The 20434-nt window shown below is 40.0% G+C and overlaps 1 protein-coding gene across 16 annotated transcripts in view; it reads right to left on the bottom strand.

Moving 5' to 3' along the window:
- KLF12 (KLF transcription factor 12) overlaps positions 1-20434 on the bottom strand; it is a 303507-nt gene that overhangs the window by 203069 nt on the left and 80004 nt on the right. For 13 of the 16 annotated variants that reach the window (XM_086881064.1, XM_086881071.1, XM_086881067.1 and 10 more), the window contains one exon: positions 12094-12183. In XM_086881064.1, coding sequence (XP_086737190.1) covers positions 12094-12159 — 66 coding nt within the window. In that variant the 5' untranslated portion in view covers positions 12160-12183. The other 3 variants (XM_023929155.2, XM_023929298.2, XM_086881068.1) reach the window with 3 other exon arrangements.

Raw genomic sequence — 20434 nt, 5'->3', positions numbered from 1 at the left:
ATTGTAATGGGGAAATTGCCACACCTTCAGGGGTTGATTTTTCAGTGGGACAAGGACCAGAAAGACCATTTGATAATAATTGAGTGGGTCTTTCTCAGTCACCATCGGTCCAAAAATATTACAAGGCCACAGGAATTGATGGCCCAGCTGGTTGGAAAGGCCAGGCTGAGAATGAGAGAACTTGCTGGCTGTGATTTTTCATGTATACATTTGCCCCTAAGCCTCTCTGAGGAAGAAACCTCCTCAGTGAAGATGACCAGGGAAATGTTTGAGCACCTCTTGAGGAATCAAGAGACCCTGCAAATTGCTCTGGAGAATTTTACTGGGCAGATTTCAGTTCATGCCCCTGCACACAAATTGTTTAATTCAAAATTTCATTTGGTACCAAAAGATAAGAGGAGTCAGAAGCCCCTTGAAGCTTTGACTGTTTTTACTGATGCTTCTGGAGCATCCCGAAGGTCAGTAATGACCTGGAAAGATCCTCAGACGCAGCAGTGGGAATCAGATGTTGATTATGTGGAAGGATCCCCTCAAATTGCTGAGTTAGCAGCAGTGGTTAGAGCATTTGAGAGATTTTCAGAACCATTCAATTTGGTCACTGATTCAGCCTATGTAGCAGGAGTGGTTTCCAGAGCAGAAAATGCAGTCCTCAAGGAGATCTCAAACAGAACTTTGTTTGAATTGCTTTCAAAATTGATTTATGCAGTGTCCCATCGAGAACATCCTTACTTTGTTATGCATACCCGGTCGCACATGGAATTACCTGGTTTCATAGCAGAAGGGAATGACAGAGCTGATTCCCTGGCTGCTGCCCCTGTTGGGCTGGCCAGACTCCCTGACCTGTTTCAACAGGCAAAATTAAGCCATGAAATGTTTCATCAGAATGTACCAGGCCTGATTCAACAGTTTAATCTGAAACGAGATCAAGCCAAAGCCATTGTGGCCACATGTCCCCACTGTCAGCGCACAGCTCTGCCATCCCTGGGTGCTGGAGTCAATCCAAGGGGACTTGAAAGCTGTGAAGTATGGCAAACTGATGTAACACACATTCCTGAATTTGGACAAGTAAAATATGTACATGTATCTATTGATACCTTCTCGGGAGCAATTTTTGCCTCAGCCCATGCAGGAGAAAAAGGTGTGCATGCCACAAAGCACCTGTTGCAAGCTTTTTCTGTACTAGGAATCCCTAAAGAAATTAAAACAGATAATGGACCAGCATATATTTCCAAAGTGTTTAAGGAATTTTTGCAGGAATGGGGAGTGAGACACAAGACAGGAATCCCACACTCTCCAACAGGTCAAGCAATAGTAGAGAGAGCACACCAGTCACTCAAAAGAGTTTTGAAAAATCAATGGAAAGACAAAGTAAAGTTAACACCACAAGAAAGATTATGCAAAGCCCTGTTCACTCTCAATTTTTTAAATTGTTCTATGGAAGATCAAAACCCCCCTGTGGTTAAGCATTTCTCCCCTCATGGCAAACACAAGCTCAAGGAACATCCACCAGTGCTGATGAGAGACCCTGAGAGTGGAAAAATTGAAGGTCCCTACAAATTAGTGACATGGGGAAGAGGATACGCTTGTGTATCAACACCCCTGGGTTTGCGGTGGGTCCCACAGAGGTGGGTAAAACCGTACATTGAAAAACACCCCACAAGACCCCCCGATATTTCAGTGGCAGAAGTTCAAAGATCAAACAGGTATTTGGGTGGAGAAGGAAATCCAGATTCTCCATTCTACCCTGACTTTCCACTGTTGAATCTGTTTATTGATGAATTCAGCTAATGTTTTTTGTTCCTTGTTTTAAGAAGAAACCATCCCCAGCATGACAGTTTTGTGAACATTTTCTCAGGATGGGGATTTTCGGGATGGCTGTCTTCTGTTTTCCGGACTGTTTTAGGGTTTTTTGCAATTGTTGTTGTTGTTTTGATTATGTTTTCTGTTTTGTAACGTTGGTGTGTTACCACTACCACCAAGTTAATTTCTCCTGCACCTCAGATAAATGCTGTGGAATTCCCAAATCCCAACATACCCCAAACCCCTTCCCCTTGGTTTGAAGAAGTAAAACCAAGTTCCCTTCCTTCTTTTGGAAAAAATTAGGGGGAGATGTTGTAGTTGATAGCCTGAAATGTATCTTTTCCCATCTTTTATTTGTGATCCTCCCCCCACCCCCAGCTTCTCTTTTTCCTAATTGTTTACCTGGTGTCAAGTTACCGTGGTTACTGAAGTTTCTCTCCTCAGCCCCACGGCGAGAGGCCGGATAGAGTAAAGAGAGGACCCCGCTGGCATTTCCAGCTGCTTGAAGTTTCTTTAGCCCAGGAAAGCACGGGGTTGAGAGAAGAGAACCCTTCTTTCCAACACGGAAGTTTGTAACTCTGTTTTTCCTGTCCCAGAATGCCTCTGAGCTATGGAAGCTGAGAGGCCAGGCTTACCTTGCCTTCCCTTTCTTTCCCCCCTGGGTTGCCAGGAAACCAAGCCCCCCCTCTCTCCTCCTCTGCCCCTCTGTGGAGAATACTCCTACACCTTTGTGGGCATTTGAAGAAGTTGGTGTCTGTTATTTCTTATCTTGGTGTGTGTAACCTTGATTTGTAGAAAGTTTGTAAGATGTACTAACTGAGAAAAATAATTGGTTCTCTCTCTGATGTTCCCTCCCTCCGAGAAACCCTGTTAAAAGAGACCCCCCAGACCCCAAATCCTTTGTCTCTCGTCCCTTGGATTCCCCTTCACAGAAATAAACTGTGGAATGCAAACCAGAGAGAGAGTCCCCCCCTGATTTCTTTACTCGCTCTATAGACTTGAATTCTTGAAGAAGATCAGTGAATCTCAAAACATATGCTGGCTCGAAACTCGAGTGAAGAGAAACCTCATCACTGAGCTAGCCGGGTCACACTCGAGAAGATCGAGTCACCTCTCTTCCTCTTCCTTGCTCCCTGCCCATCCCAATGAGCTGGGTCTTACCGTACTTGTCTGCTTGGACTCCATCCTTGGGCAACTGGAAGCACGAGCAGTGACCTGTGCTGGCAGGGGAGGACAAACACCACCTCTGGTTGCTGCTGGCTTTTTTCTGCCTGCAGTTCCTATGGTTTTCTGGTATGTTTAAGTGATGCAATCAAGCAATAATAACATCTGTAAAAGGATGTTTGAAAGCAGATACTCCCCTAAATAACAGTTTATTAAATACTCATCCTCACAATGTGAAACAGGGTGGGGGTGGGGAGAGGAGGAATTGCAAGGGGAATTTAAAAACAAAAACAACAACAAACAAAACAAAACAAACAAACAAGAAATTCAAGGAAACAGAAACCTTAAAGTAATTCATGTAAGGACTCATCTCCACAGGGAGAAATAAGGAAAAAAGCCAATGATGCTAAAAAATATATACAGCTCTTTCAGTACTTCCCCAGCAGGATACAGAACAAGAGTAAAATATACATTAAAAAGACTATTTATAAGAAAACCTCCAAGAGAAAAGAAAAGCTAACAGAACATCAATGAACAAGAGAAAAGTAGAAGTAATCCTTTCTCATAATGAATGGCAAGGATTAAAATAATTTTGGTACTTTCATAACATAATGGCATTTGTCTCATGCTGCTGAAGTGCTCATGATACTGTAAATTATTGTTACATTGGCTTATGCTTATTTTTCTTAGGCTAGCCCCCATATAATAGAAATTGCAATGCACACTTAAACAATACTTCTCACTTTGAGAGTCCTTGAAGAAATAAAGTGTAGCAATTACCAAACTGAGAGTAGGGAAGAGAGAAGATTTCACTCTACCCAAGTCAAAACAAAGGGAAAGGACAAGAGCCCAGTCACTTCCATCTCATTTCTACTTTGAACATACCAACATGCCCTTATAAACAAACTGTAGACTGCCATAATGAACTGACTACTCTAATGAGCATTAAAACAAACAAAAAAAATCCATTAAACTCATCTTTGAGTAGAATAAAATGAAACCTAATGACTAACTTTTCTCCTAGCTAAATAAGTTAAAGATTGTGTGGTTAACAATTATTTCACAGAGAAGTTTCAACTGAAAATGTTTTTAATCAAGAGCTTTGGATCACAAAAGTTACCATTCATCAGCAGGTCTGCACTACCCATGCACATATATAATCATAGATGGAGGTAAACAAGAGGTAATTCAAGGTAGCTTTCTTTTAAGACAAGCAGTATTACCAAACTCACTCTACTCAGTTTCTTAATAGGAACAGAGGGGTTATGTACACTTGTAACCTATTGAATTTCACTGCCATTGCAACCTGAATTAAACTTCATACACCCAATCAAATGAGTTACCAGATGAGAAGAGTAACTGCTTTTCATATGCCAATAATAGTTACATACATGGGGTCTAAAATGTTCATTGCTGTATCTTAGAATTCCACTGCACTGTGATATGAAACAACACAGACCTGTGATGAATTTCAAGGCAGAGGTGCAACAGGATTTTAGAATACAGTGCTGTATAGCAGCTGATACATGACATGCCCTGAGCTCCCATGACTACATTCTTAATACCCTTCTGGCACAATGCATAAAAGCAAAAAATCTGTACTTCACTTAAATTAGGATTGCAATCTCAATCAAAATTACAGCTAAACCGTCAATACTAGATTCCTCAAAGAGAAGGAAATGGAGCACACAAGTGTCATGGGAATTTGGGTTATCAGGGGGAGAATATTAATTGCAGATATTTGGATCTTTCTTGCAATTTTTTTAAACCATTTTCAATGACTTACTTAGTGCAGTAACAGAAATGTTGACCTTTCACATCTTGAAAAAATAATCTATTTTCAACCCAAAATGTAGATTTAGGAATTCACAGTGACTGACAGATATACAGCTTGTATATATCATGCTTGTTTTTCTCTGTGCCCAGTTTCTCAGCTGAATAAATCTTCCAGGAGATTGCCATCATAAGCTCTGGTAGCAGAGAGGTCATACGTTATCAAAAAAGCAAACTGGCTTGAAGGTGAGCTCACAAAATAGTTGACTGGGGATAGAAGGCAACCAAACTATAATCCTGCAATGAACTTCAGCACTATGCTCCAATCAAAGGGTCAATTTTTCTTGTCCCAAAGGCAACATTGTCTTTCTAATCCATATATGCACATAAAACTTATGGATTCGTGTATCTAACATATGATATATTCTGTAATTGTGTTTTTGCTATGAAACTGTAACAGTATTAAGCTATGTTAGTTTCTGAGTAACATTCCACATTCTCTATGAAGCTTTCTCCAGTCTTGGCAGATGAAGTATTATCCTTCTCCTGTAATAAATAGTTCTTCATAAAAGTCTAAATTTCTTGTAATTGAAACCATCTTACTGCTGCCCTTCTATTACTACAGACATAGGAAATCTCTCTTGGGCATGGCACTGTTGGCTAAACACACACCTTTTGGTGCAGAGATCTTCCTCTGCTTCACTCCTTTACACTTGCTGCTGAATTCCTAATAAGCACAGTCACTAATAATACCTGAAGAACACCATTAAAAGACTGAAGTCTAAACTTCTGATTAATTAAACCTAGATATCCTGGGACCACCCTTTATTGGTGCAATGCCTCACACAATTCAGTTTTCACCCACAAGTGAAAATCTCCCTGTTCCTACCATACAGACAAAAAACAATACAAGACAGAATAAGGAGCACATTCCTTGCTGTGCTCTGTAACAGTCAACTTAGCTGCCTAGGAAAGGAAAGCAATGGCAGACAGCGGTCAGTAAATTAAGTCTCAGAGGATCTGGGATACTTCACTTAGAGTGAATTTCAGACAGCATCATACATCTTACAACCCCACCTGCATTTTCTGTCTGCAATCTTGGTTAACTTGGCAAAAAAGACTGCCTGGCAAGTGTGCTGAGCTGGTAAAGCTATCACTTCCTGTTAGTCTTAAATCTATTACCTTTCTATTGCATTTTTGGATGTGATCCCTGGAGAGAAAAAAAAAAAACAAACAACAAAAAGACAAGTAAGGAAACCACACCTACATCCATGATAAAACTCCTTGGCTCTCTACACATGAACTGACTTCAAAAGGAATAAGGAACATTAAACACTGAAAAGAATCAGTGTTTGATAATGCAGCAGGGCAGAGACATGCCAGAAGTGGGCAGCTGGGGTCCCAGAAGTAGTAAAGATGTCTCAGGATCTAGTTCCAGATATAGGTCACAGCTCTAATCAAAAGCAGCACCCACAACCTTTTTCCCACTCTCCCCATTTTCATATAATAGAGGATATCCATGATTTCACACGGGAAGTATGACTTGCAGGACATATACAATCATTCCCTTTCTCCCTTTGGGTAGGTTTTACTTGGACGTGTGATCAGTTGACCCTACACTCTCCAATGTCATTGAGTTACTGGCAATGGATTGAGCAAGAATGCCAGGATGACAGCCAAGATGTAAGAGTTGGCTACCTTTTTTCTTTATGCAAACTTCCATGCAACATGAAACAGCACCTGCAGTACTCATCAGCTTGTGATGCTTGATTTGACTTAATTAATCCAACTGACATAACCCTTCTGGGAGGTGTCTTGCACCCTTCTGGGCTGCAAGCACAAACTTTCAGAAGTGCTCAGGAAATACAGCGTATCTCCTTAGGTACATCTCACATGGCTTTGCATCATGCCCTGTAGGTTAGTTCCTTACTTGATCTGGAGTCAGATCTTGACCTCTTTCTGAAGGCTATTCTGCATTTATGACGCTGTAAAGCAAGCAATGAATTGTACCGGCTGTGGTTCTAACACCTCATGGCTCCTTGAGTGATGCCAACTGCAAGATGAAGAAAACCAACAGAAATTAAGAAGGGCTTTCTTTGCAGAAGAGATTGGTACATGTGCAATGTCCATATGCAACTTGTTTCCCCAAATCAGTCATGCTAAACATTAAGTAATTCAGAAAACAAGTAAGTAATTGAATGAAGCAGAAACTCACAAATGAAAATAGCAAATATCAGAAGTGCTTTTTCTTCTACTAGTACAAAGAATGTACCCAAGCTGAATGAATCACCGCAGAACAGTTCCCCATATAGTCATAGAGCGAGCTTTCTACCAACATTATTCTTAACTGAATGTGAATAGGTATTTTTTGAAGTCTTTAAAAATAAAGGATTTATGTCAGTATTACCCAGGCTGAGGTAAAACATGTTTACATATATAACAACACAAGGCTGGATGGCATTCTTCAGATATGAGACAAGAAGATAATTTGGCTGGCTATGAAAGACACAGAACAATATTGGCTTGTTAAAGGGTTTTGTCATTTTAGTAATTTATTAATATAATTCAGTCATGATAAGTGATTCAAATGGAGACAGATCAAGAAGAATTGAGGGGAATTCAGAGTAAAATATATAACCCTCCAGTGATGGTTTGAGAGGACAAAATGCAGGCAAAGGAACAGATGAGACTGCAGATCTGGAAACAAAAAGACTGATGAAAATTAGCAGTTCATCATTCTCTGTATTTGAAGATTGACTGTGAGACATTAAGTCCCACATTTATATCTCCTTTCAACAACAGCTTATGGCCCAACTCAGCAAATACTTGAGAAAGTGCAACTGAACACTAAATTCTCCAATAACACATTTACCAATTTTTAGAAACTGGGCCACATTCTGCAGTGACTAGCAGGACTCCACACCGAAGCCAGTCAATACTACTCATCCCAACTTCTTAATAATAGCCACCAGCAATAAATTTTCCACCCAGCCTCTATTACCAATACATTATTCCAGCTTCCATGCATTCTTACAATAAGAAGTATTACTTCCAGAACAGTTTTTGGCACAGAATGAAGATTTTTTTTTTCCTGCTAAAGTACCCCACCTTCAGCTTCATGGGGAGGGACCACCTTCCTCAAATCCTTTTCTGAAACTGGTAACTGAGGAAGATTTTACTGCAGCCCGAAAGATCTAAAGTTGTAGGTCACTGGAGGATATTAAATGATAAGCAAATTCATATTTCTAAAGTAATTCTCCCAATTTATTAGCAATGCTAGCTCCTGTTCCACAGTAGGGGAGATAATAATGAAGCCTTGTTAAAGGGCGATGCGATATCTTTTATGTAATGTCTTTTTTTCATTTGTGATAAAGTCATTAAAGCAGCACTGTGTCTTCCTGAAGCTTCAAACAATAGACTGCATTAAATCTCCTGTGCAAAACTAAGGACAGTAGCTCACTGGAAAAATAAGCATGTGTTCTTGCTAATGCTGATGGCCTTCTAAAAATCATTAAACTACTCTTAAATTAGCGACAATATAACAATGCAGAACTGTTTCAACTTTTTCCAAAGCAAAGACAAAATCAATTTCCCTTGTAATACCTCTTTGTTCCAAATCTGACTAATAACCCCTATCTCACAAGGCATGTCTTCCTTACAGACTGCCTAAAACCTATTTTCCCACAATGATCTAACTTAGGAACTCAGTGTCTTAAATCTGGGTTGGTAAAGGTTTGTCTTCACTGCACCAACAAAGGCTGCAGTTCCAGAGTCCTGCTCACCTTTTCTCCAGTCACAGGCTCCAAGGATCTAGTGCATGGCACATAGCTGAAATGTCAGCTCCAATTTCCTTTCAGACTCAGCTAGAGACTGGGCTGCTTTGCAGCTGGGAGTACCTCACACAGTTTCATTCTCCCAGGGCTACCCTGAAATCTCGGCTGGACTACACTTTCTTTGCTTATTCCTTCTGCAGTACTGCATTTTAAATTCACCTTCAGTTGCTCTAGGTAAGGAACACCTGTGCAGTGTAAGGGATGAGAAGTTTTCTCTGTTTAAGAAAACTTCTTATAAACTTTTCAGTGGTATCAGACCAGGTTTGGATGGAGCACCCAAATACAGCAAAAGACACAGAGGAATCATGAAACAACAGAAAACAAATAACACAAAAGTTTAAAAACCTTGGAGCTCATGCACAAATGGTAGAGAAGAACCTTACATTATATTTAGCCTCTTTTGAAGTCTTGAAATTAAAACAAGAAACAACAGAATATAATGAATTGATTGCCTAGTTTGGTATCCAAATACAGCAGAAAATGCTAGTATCTGCTCTGTCCTGGTTCTCATCTACAGCATGCATGACTTCTACTACCATCATACGTAGTCGAGAGAGAACCTGGTGAAGACCAAGTTGCACAGAGCAGTACAGGGAAGATGACTTTCTTATGAATGAAATGTGCATGATCACATGGTGCATTTTTCTCAACTGTATGTCACAAAAAGTATGCGAAAAAGCAACTCGAGATTAAAAGCTGGTGTTGCTTGTATAAAAACTTTTTTTCTTCAACTGTACTTTCACTTTGGTGCTGTAGGTGGGAATGTTCCTTCTTTCTGAGTTTTTTTTATTTCCATGTTGTCAAGTTATTGGAATGATCATTGTTCACTTTACCAACAATGCCTAGCTGGGTATTTTCAAAATCTTTAGTCAACAGGTCAAAGGGAGGACACAGCTGGGTGTGCAACACAGCCCTTCATTCATAAATGGCCAGACAATATCCAAACTCCCCCAGCAAGGTTCTGTCTGTGAACCCCACCTTGGAGGCCATGAATCACTAGGAAGAGTTAACAAAGGCACAACTACAGAGAGAACACCTTTATGGATGACATATTCATGTGTCCTGCAGAAAAACTTTCAATATTCCTACAATGAACAGGCACATATCCTTAAAAAAAATCATTAAAATCAAGAAGATATTTATTTGATATATGGGCTCAGACTTAAACAGGAGACAACTCAAAGCGGCCCTGTAGCCCTTCTAAGACAACAGCACCCTAAAGCGTCATGGGCAAAACATGACAACTCAGTGCTCTCTGGTCTGGTAGAGCAATGCTCACCATGCTGGTCAAGGGCTACTGGTGCTCCAGACCTTTTTGATTTCACTCATCTACAATTAATAATGCCTTCATGATTCCCCAGTCACACATGAAACCTTTTTTTCATAACCCTTAACCTGTGTCTCACTTTTGCCCTAGCAAACCTAGAAGAAACCCAGAGCCAACAGCTGATACTAAGCCAGAAAAGCAAAAAACCCAAATGTCTTCCTCTGGGTTTTGGAAGAGTTTGTCTAAGTGATAAAGCTTTGGCCATTATGTTCAGAAGACTCAAAATGCCATCTTAGTTCCCCAAGTTTCAAGTAGAAGTCACATCTCCCTGTACACACATATGCTGTGATGGAGGCGCAACTCTAGGGACTTTGGGCGCTATGACAACACAGACAGACACCACAATTTCAAACTCCTACTACTTAATCACACTTCAGTTCCCACTCCATGCTTCCCAGTTATGATATTCATCTTCCCAAACAGCTCCACGTGCTGATTTTCGTAATCACATCCTTCAAACACTTGTCCCTGTTATGTATACCAACATCTACATATTCAAAGCAGTCTCCGAAGTACATGCCAAACATCTGTTTCAACCAGCTCTCTTTAGAGTTAAAACTGTTTGCTGGAAAATTGCCATCCTAATGGCCAGCTCCTCTGTTAGTGAACTGGAGAATTCATTTTGTATTTATTGATTGTTCCCTAATGAAGAATCATAAAGGTGCCAGAGACTCTTGACCAGACACTACTTAATTAGTACCAAAGTGCATAAAACTCCAAATCAAATGAGCTCTTTGTCCAGTGGTTTAGTCACTGGGGAAAAAATGACATCATTTTCTGCTTATACAGAAGTCCATAAAATTTTATTAAAAAACTCTTAGGAAATTAAAAAATTCTATAGATCATTCATTTCCTTCCAGTTCCTAAGACACTAAGTATGTCTTCCAGAATCAACTCCTGCTTTGCTAAAGGAAGTATTCTTCATAAAGGACCCAGCAATATATATCACACACAGAATTTATTTTAAACCTAACAAAGGCAAATGGCAATGGAACCTCTGTCTTCTGAACACGATAGAGAAGCATTTCTGTTACATACAAAGACATAATGCAAAGCATCCAGAAGGTATTAAAAATGAATGGATGTGTCTTTTCATCATTGTGGCTCATACAATAGTTCAATTTTTACATTCCCACAAACCACGCTGTACTGGAGTAATTTCTGAGGGTACTTGCTCTCAAGAAGGCAGAGGTGAGCAAGAGCTCGATTAACTGTCAACCTTGTTCCTCCTCTCAAACTTAAACCCTCAAAAACACCCTGAATAACTGGTATTTCTGTGCAAGTATTCCAAATTAAGTCATCCTAAAAGTTAATTTCCTCTCTTCCATGCCATTTAAATTCTCAATTAAAGAACTGAGAAAATAGCAGAAAGGGAAAAAGCCAAGTAATAGAACTAGGCAAAAGCCCATCCCTACAAGGCAATAGCAATGCTGCTTCTATTAGGCTGCTTGTTGAAAGCATCTTTAGTAAAGTGGCTTAGATTCTTTGGAATAACACAATGTACACAAGGAAATAAAGCTTCATGATAAAAAAAAATCCATTAAATATAGATACCCTTGCTGTAATCCACAATCACTGATACCACATATGCAAGAAAATACCCTCCCCATCTTCCTAAAAACTATCACTCCAACGCCAAGTTCTGCAAAAAAGTCAAAATCCAGTACAGCATCTGTCCTGTATTCAGCAGTTGATGTGATACCAGCTTTAGTCCTCTTATCTTAATGATAGACAAGTGCATTTCACCAGAGAGAGAGCAGGTTTCCACAACAGAATATGGGTTAGGATGAGCATATGAAGGATGAAACAATTGCAGTAATGCAAATATCCCCAGGAGGCAGAATAGCAAACATACATACATATACATATGGAATTCCCAGACATATGAATTTGGCTTCCTTTACTGAAATCCATTCATTTTTTTTTCTGTTATTAAACTGCACCTTTTTTAAATAGGTGTAAAATTACACCAACAGCATCTCAGCTATCCCAGATGATTTCAGGCAGTCTTCTGCAGAGTTTTGTTCTGTGCTCCCAGCAGATCCGACTAGATGCTCACCAGTACAAGTCCCAAGAAAATATGCTCCAAAACAGTGGAAATAAAGAAAAACAGAGAAAAGAAAATGGGAGGGACAGCTAACCACAGAGAAACTGGGGAAGGGTTACCAGGGTGAGGTCACACAAACCTCTGCTTACCCCTTGCTCAGATTCCAGCAGCTCTGTTTTGACTCTGACTGCCGGCATCCCATCAAGCATTAACATTCTGTTCTCAAAGGCGCTGATGTCCTAAGGCAAAAAAGGAAAAGGTTAATCAAAAAATTATGAAAAAAACACTTGTTTCAATTCACTGATTTAAGTTCTATGATACTGTAGAAGTATGTTTCTTTCAGTGGAAATGAAGCTAACAAGGAGGATGTAATAGTAATTTCAAGGAGTAGTTGCCAAGTTATAACTTCTGCTAAAACAGTAAATCATACTTTCAGTTATCCTTAAAGGAGAACTAAGTCCTTGTAAGCAACAAGGGAAAATCATCTCCAATTACTATTTTGTAATTTGAAATTCATTACACAGGTACACATATATGAATTCCTTACTTTAGAACTGAAAAGGAAAGCACCGGTGTCAGAAAGTTCGAAGGTTTTGGCAGTATGCTTAGGTATAGTTCATTTCAGTCAAAACATTTGGATTTCTGGTAGCGAAAGTATAGGCTTATATGGAAAAAAGTTACAGTGACAGCCTGTATCCATACACATTATAAATTAACACCCAATTGCTCAAATTTCTTATCATTGTCTTATAAAGTTATCAGCATTTGTCAATGAAAATCTCCACACACCTCTGAGAGATGAAGTTAAAAACATGCACTATCCATGTAGTTATGGACACTACATGCCAAGAGCTTCAAGCTGAGCAAAGATTTGCAGAACTGTGCTTCCCTGAATCAACATTCCTGCTGTTACTGGAGCAGTTTATGAGGACACACCAACAGTTGTACCTTGCACCTTCAATTCAAACAGTACTTCAACCTGAATCAATCTTCTACTCCAGCCAAGGCTCAAGGCTGGTGTTTGAACACAAATGTCTTCAGCTGCCATTTAGCTTGGACAACACAGAGAATATAAAAACCATTTGATCCTTCAAGCTAGAATGTGACTTTACAAATCCAGACACCTTGGTCAGTGCTACAGAAATGCAGAAACATCACACCCATTTTTCAAATAACGTAACTGGAGCACACATCACTTAAAAGTGACTCATTCACAGTCACTTATTAATTTGCAGCCCTGTCTGGAAGGCTCTAGACTGGAAACTCACCTCTGCTCTGGTATCTCAGTTACTGCATGAGCATGGGAAAAAAAACATTTCCCCTGTGTTTCACAGGCAGCAGATCCATTGAGCACTGTGTGCTGCCATTATTCATAAGTAATACATTCATTATCATGGTTGCTTCAGTGGAATTTTATGGAAAATTGTCCATTCAAATGCAGTTTCCAAAATATGTTTTAAAAACTGAAACTACTTTAAACATTTTATTTTTTTTCCAATCAATACACCTCATCCCAGGATCTCCACCTTTCAGGATATAAATACTGCAGAAACTGTTTATTTTTGTATACTCCTTCATTGTAATTTAAAAAACATGTTGAAAAGCAAGAAAACTGATATGCCCATGCTCCAACACGGTGCCAAAAGCAGAGCAAATGACCTGCTTAAAATCCCTGTCACTCTCACTTTGAGCCCTGTGTGTTTTAGCAGCTGGAGCTGTGGTTACTTACTACAGGACAGGAAGAAACTTCACAGTGAAGCAGGTAAGCAAGTGCAGTCTCTATTTATTTCTTTTAAAAGTAGATATACATCATTCATATCTAAAGGCTTGGAGTTAGAAAATTGCAGATCGAACAAGTAATTTTCAGCAGGACACCTCTGTGTTCAAACATGGAAGAATGAAAACCAGTCAAGCTATTGAGATGTCTCAGTTTATGCTACGCTACTGATGTACCTCTACTGTACTTTTAAAGCTTGACACAACAGGAAGAGGAAGAAAAACAAGTTCTTCCTATGTTTGCTGAGCAAATTATTTAGTGCACCTTGATCTTAATTAATCAGTGTTTGAGACATGGGGTGGAAAAAACGCAGGAAGGGTCTCTGGCGCCACAAAGAAGCTGGATAAAATTGTGCCTGGCTTCATGTCTTTCTCCCCAGCAAGGGAGGTGTACTATTTATTTATTAGCAGCAGATCTCAGGTGTCACTGAGCTACATCAGTTTGGATGTGGTTTGAGGTGGAGCAGGAGCCAGTGTGGCATTCCTGGTTCCCCCAGTGCCTATTTTGCAAGTTGAGAGGTCCTTCTGCTTTCTTGATTTATAGGCAGCACAGCTGAGTTTTACAGCAAGATCAGGAATACACCATCATCAAACATCCCTTAGGCTGTTTAGCTCATAGACAAAGAAGGATGAGCTGATGCTGCATTGTGTCCCTGAGGAAGTTTTACCCTCCTGAGCAGAGGGACGAAGCTGGCTTACACAGGAGGCACAGGCAGAAGGAGGGGGGGGGAAGACAAAGCGCCACGGAGGAAAGGCAGGTTTAATGAACTGTTAGAATCTGATTAGAGGCTAATGTCCCTTTTAGTGCTTTGTACCAATTTACAGCTGATATACTTGAACCATTTTTCCCCACTGGCTGTGATAAACTCATTAGTTTTAAAAATGCAAGCTAAACAGAGCCTTTGAAGTTTAAAACTGATAAATCATGAAAACCTGACTAGTTCATGTACCATTTAACACATTTACATTTAACTAAATTTTCATAGTGTTCACTTCCCCTTTTGTTCTCCAAAAATCTTATTTCTTAAAAGCAGACTTTTGAGTGCTGGTCTGAAGAGCAAATACTCTGGCTGTGAACAGCTCTGACTTTTGGGTAATTTATAATTCACAGGAGCAATAATCACAGGAGTAAATTATTTCCAAACTATTTGATCTCTTCTGCGTTTATAACTTGAAGTACGTTGTGTGATACATCCTGAGGGGCCACTGCTGAGTAGATCCAGTCTGTGTGTGATCACAGGGATGACACATTCAGCCCAAAGTCACCCGGAGAGCTGATCGTTCCAAACAGCGCTCTCCTGCCACAACCAGTGCTTGCACTACAGAATGTTCAGAGCCATGCAGCAAAACAGGTATTAATTGCTGAGGTTTGCATACAGTGGGCTGTCACCTAAGGCAGAAGGGCTTGAGTTACTCCCACTGGGGCTTGAGATGAGAATTGAGTTCTTCCAGGAGCCTCCAAGGGTCAAGGCACAAGCAGATGGAGCAACCACACCAGAGTGAGGCCCGTGTGCTCCAGTGCCCACATTACCTGATTACGCTCTTAAAACCCACCGGCAGAGATAGGTGATGTGATGCATTGAGTCAATGCATTATTCAGGCCATTCAATTTCTTCATTAACTGTGGTAGCTAATGTCCAGCCCCCAAAATTGCTCAGGTGAAGGGTACCTTAATTCGTGTGATAGTTCTTCCTCTTCTAATCTCCCACCTCAACTCTCCTTGTGGACTCCTTTCCCACCCTGGTAAAACGCACAGCAGATATAGGTCCTGAACTGGGCATACAATCAAGCCAAACACTGCATGACCTCACCAAAACATCTGTTCTCTTGGATGAGTAACTCATCCTGAAAGAGATAATGCTCTCTTTCGCAGTGCCATCCGCTGGAACTTGCCACTAATCACTTTTGGACATTTATTCCCTTGAAATATTAATTAAAAACACAAATCATACCCAGGTCCGTATGAGCAACTGCTATTAGAGCAGTTGTTACACAAGACAGATAAGCTTTCCAGCTTACAAGCTCTTCTGAGAAGCTGTAGTAGTCAGTTAATAACCAGACTCTCCCCACTCCTGAAAGGCCCACATTTTCAGCACAGCACCTCTACAACCATCACTGGTATTTTCTTCATGAGGATGGCTTTCCATTGCAACTTTTAATCAAATTACCTTTTTCTACTTTAGAGGAAGAAAAAAACCCCCAAATCTCATTGTCTCATCCCGATACAAACTCCCTCTACACCCTGTAGTGTTTATTTAATTATGAATTACATTATTATGACATCTGCCATCCACAAGAAGTGCTAAGGTTTTGTAGCCAAGTTTTTCATTTGGCCAAGCCATACATTTTGAGAAACACTGTAAACTTTTAACAATCAGAGACAATCTAATGCCACAACCGACATCTTGTTCTGAGACACTACCAAAGACACCCCTAAACCCCCCTTTATAATTTTTTCTAAGAAGATATAAGACAGAAACCAGATATCCCTACACCATAGCATAGTTGCCCTCTCCCACTCCCCAAGAATTTCATATCTAGCTGCTCAGTACTAAAGCCCTATCCCACAGATAGGCCCTACCCCAGGCAGCCCCAGAAAGAAAGCAGTGAGCTCAGGCTTCAGAGCACCCAGAATTCAGACCTCACATTTCCTGTGTGGATTGACAAACATTTACACTCCTGTGAAAGAAAGTCTCCTCCTCTTGTCTCACTTGTGAACATACAAGCAATGCAGAGGTAAGGCAGATGATGCTCGTTACTGCTGCCACTGATGAAAGGCTTAGTCTCACTGAAGAGCTGCACACTGGTAAGACAGAGACACTGTTAGTTCTTTTTCCCACGGTGACCTAAAAGGTCCAGCTGTCAATTCAGTCTTCAAAACTCTGGTGGGCTTGACTTTAACCATCTACCATATGCCCACCCAAGCCACTGCTGCATTACTCCTCTCCCTCAACAGCAGAGGGGAAAAACGGAATATAGAAAAGCTTAGGAGATGAGACAAAGACAGGAACATCGCTTCCGGGGTACTGACACAGGCAAAACGGACTTGATTTAGGGAAAATTAATTTATTACCAATACAGTTGGATGGTGAGAAACAAAGACTAAAACTAAGCACCTCCACATCCAGAGCTTCCTTCTGCCCAAGACCCAGCTTCCTTCCAAGTCTTCATTTACTTTTCTGTACAAACTTAACTCTAACATGACACACTTTGATTTTGAGAAATGAAGTATCAATTGGGGGCAGAGCAGTCTCAAATTCACCATTCAAGCTACAGTAAAAAGTTTCAAGCTTAAGGGGAGTACATTTGAACAGTTAAGAGCTGTAAACAACCTCCAGACAGTCCTTCTGTCCCAAACTACGACACAAAATTTTCCCTGCCTCATCTTCTAGGTCTTCAGACAGGTTTTCCGTACCTATAATAATCTCTTAATTCATCATTATATTCTTGGGGTAATTTATGTTATAACAGTGTTCTTGACAGTTGATAAACACAAAGATTTTAAGTCTTGGTATTTTATACAGACACCTGAGAAACATCACTGAACTAACCATGAAATAACCTATGTCAGTTATATGCCCTATAAATAAGATAACCTTGTTTATTTTTCCAACACGTATACCCAAAATGATATAATTCTCTTTGCTTACATTACTACACTGAAGTTACTCATCAGTTAAGATGATGCAAGAGTAAGCATACCACATCAAGAAAAAAATGTGAAGTGATCCATTTGAGGTAAAGTAGACCCTTTTAATGGTATGACTTCATAAGCTTTTCATAATGTGAAATTGTTTTTTTCTCTTAGTTTCAAGGGATAATACAACAATGAAGAATTACCATCTCTTATCAAGTATAACAATCTTCATGGGGAGAGGAAGCCAAGGAAAGCTGTCAACTAACTCAGTTTTCTGAAGACCTTTATACACCATACAAGGAATTTTGTTCTTCACTTAAATGGAGTTCTCTTTAGAATGAAACACACCAGTTGTTCAAGGAAGTATATTCATGTGGCTAGAAGAGAATCCCTTAACTGGGAGTTCTGCCAGGGCACTGGGGTTAGCAGCCCATGTCTTGCCGTAAGATCTTCATCATATGTCATATTCTATAGCTGTGTGAAATGTTCATAATGAAAGCAGAGATTCTGGTAGTTCTGCATTTTTCTCCAAATGTGAATTTTCAGTCAAATTCACCAGAAAACTACAGTTTGCCTTTACTGATGCTTCAAGGAAAGCCAAAATAATTTGTGTGAAAGAAGTGAAGCCTTAGATTTCTTACTGTTTTCATATGAAACTGAGCGGCGTTGATTCAATTCATTTCAATTCAAAATGAAATTTCTTTGGTGAGAAGGCACAAAGACATTTAATTGCATGGCATCCAGTAAACAGTGAGGCATCACAGCTCTAAGCTTTTTAGGAAGGCTTCTGAGTGTGGTCTCCTATTACAATTGTGCGTGCCAGGTAGAGCCCAGACCTCAACAGCAGCTGTGATTTGATGCTGTCAGTGCCTGAGGCACATGCAGGGGTTGGCCTTCAGCTCATGCTCCCCAGCTCAGACCCTCCCTAGAAGTGCCAGACCATATCCAGCTGTATGCCACTGCTACCAGTACAAAGATGTGCACGTGCTTCACACAAGCTTCTCAAATTCCTAGTCCATTGCCTAGATCTCTTGAAGAAAATAATACTGATTTTGAAAACAGCAGACTTCCAAAGTTATGAAGTACTCAAATCCCACAGGATGTAGCTATGTTGTAATTTGCAACGTATTTTTACAGATCTGTCTTCAGGAAAAGACTTCAAGTCAAGATATTATTCAGTGAAGATAACAGATATCTCAAATTTTGCTGCTAAAATCTTTTTGATTAGCTTGGGTTTAAGTTAGTTTTAGGGAATATAAATAGAACTGGAAGAGATGTGGTCAGCTTCCAGGTGACAAAGGATCATTGAGTGCACTGGCAACTAGAGGTCAATCTGCTATTTCTCAAACTCAGCAGGCAACCCTGTCAGCTTTGATGTCTTAAAATCCCTTTACACCAGTTCTGCTGTCCTGCCAGTTTTAGTGCTCCTACAGAGAATTATGGATTCTTCCTATGGTACGGAATTCAGATACAATAGGTTACAACCTACAGTACTTACACCAAAGTTACATTACATACACTTACATTGTTTCATCAACATCAATGGCTTCTTCGTTTTCCTTCTAATACAACATTCACAGAATACTTGTTTTTTGTGAATAGCAATGGATTGATTAAGTATTTGTGGATTTTCTTAACCTTACACTAAAAAGTCTTGCATAACAAAAAAGCCCAACCTCTCCATCAAAAAGAGAGCACTATTATAAAGCAAGTGTTTTTAAAAAACTCTTGCTCAATTTCCAAAGCAGTGTTCTACTACCTTATTTCAACTGCCCTTAAGAATGGAGAAGAGCTTAAAGAAGAGTTTGAAGATGAGTAAGACTTAAAATTAAAACCTCACCACCTGGCAAAAAAAATTGTAACGGGAAACATAGAATAATTATTCTAGTATTTCATTGACCAAATTTGTACATATTACTTAAAGGTTACCTTCACTGTTGTCTAAATTTTGATTATTTTGTACTTGCTAAGAAAATAAATATTAAATGGCACTGCCCAGGAGCTTGCCAGCAGATACAGAGTGACTACAAATTTACTCTGAATTCTGACTGTACCTGCTCTGGTCAGAAAATTAGCTGCTGGCAATTTTCTGAAAAAATGCACAGGGAGCTGGCTGGCACTGTTCCTCCACCTGCCACTATGCGAAGTCTTTTTCATAAAGACAGATACAACATGGACTCTGCACGCTGGAGAATAGTAAGAACATTTAGCATGTCACAGTAGCCACAGTTTGGTCCAAAACTTGGGCACGAGATGCTATGTGGCAGGCCAAACATCATTGCTGTTTGCCAAGAAGAGAAGATGCTGCCTACAAGATCTGCTTGGCGCTATCATTCCATGCAGTGCAAAGGGACCATCACCTCAAAGCAACAGCACCTTCAGCTCTATGACTGCAAAGCTCCACAGTGAAACCACTGTGTAAGCACTTTCACAGGCCTGGGCATCACCACTTTCTCCAGAAATTACCCTGGCTCTTGCCACTTGTGTTTCTAAGAAAACAAACACACTACCAATAATACCGTGTGTCCCACTGCTGCATGGGATCATACCCATTCAGCTCAGCAACAAAACTGATGCTCCACCAGGTGCCATGTTCACTCTCCAAAATAAAACACAGCAATAAATTGTCAGTCAGGGCCAAAATCTGGCTTCTTATAAACCACAGACATTACAACCTGTATGCTCTGAACGACAGTAATATAAGGTTATGCTGACAATAAATATGCCTAGTACCTTCTAGCAGCTGAGCCTCAGGAATGTTAGGTAACTAACAGTTCTTCTATACAGCAGGTACATAAGGGTAATTCCTTGTTTCTCACTGATTTTGGAACTCCAGCATAGAGGCAGAACTAAAAGGGAAAGAAGGTCAACTTTACTAACAACTAAAATTTAGGAATTTCAGCTAAGACTTATTTTTTATTTCAGATTTACTTTACATGCAATTTTTAAAAACTTTTGGGTTTTTCTACTTTTAGACAGAGCAGTATATTACACCCATAAGAGAACTACTTGTTCCCAGAAGTCAGTGGCTCATTTCCAGCTCAGCCTGTCATGCTGCCCATGACAGGAACCGCAGG

Source organism: Cyanistes caeruleus, chromosome 3 (assembly GCF_971803275.1).
Source record: "Cyanistes caeruleus chromosome 3, bCyaCae1.hap1.1, whole genome shotgun sequence".
NCBI classification, from domain to species: Eukaryota; Metazoa; Chordata; class Aves; order Passeriformes; family Paridae; genus Cyanistes; species Cyanistes caeruleus.
This window is presented reverse-complemented; position numbering and strand designations above follow the sequence as displayed.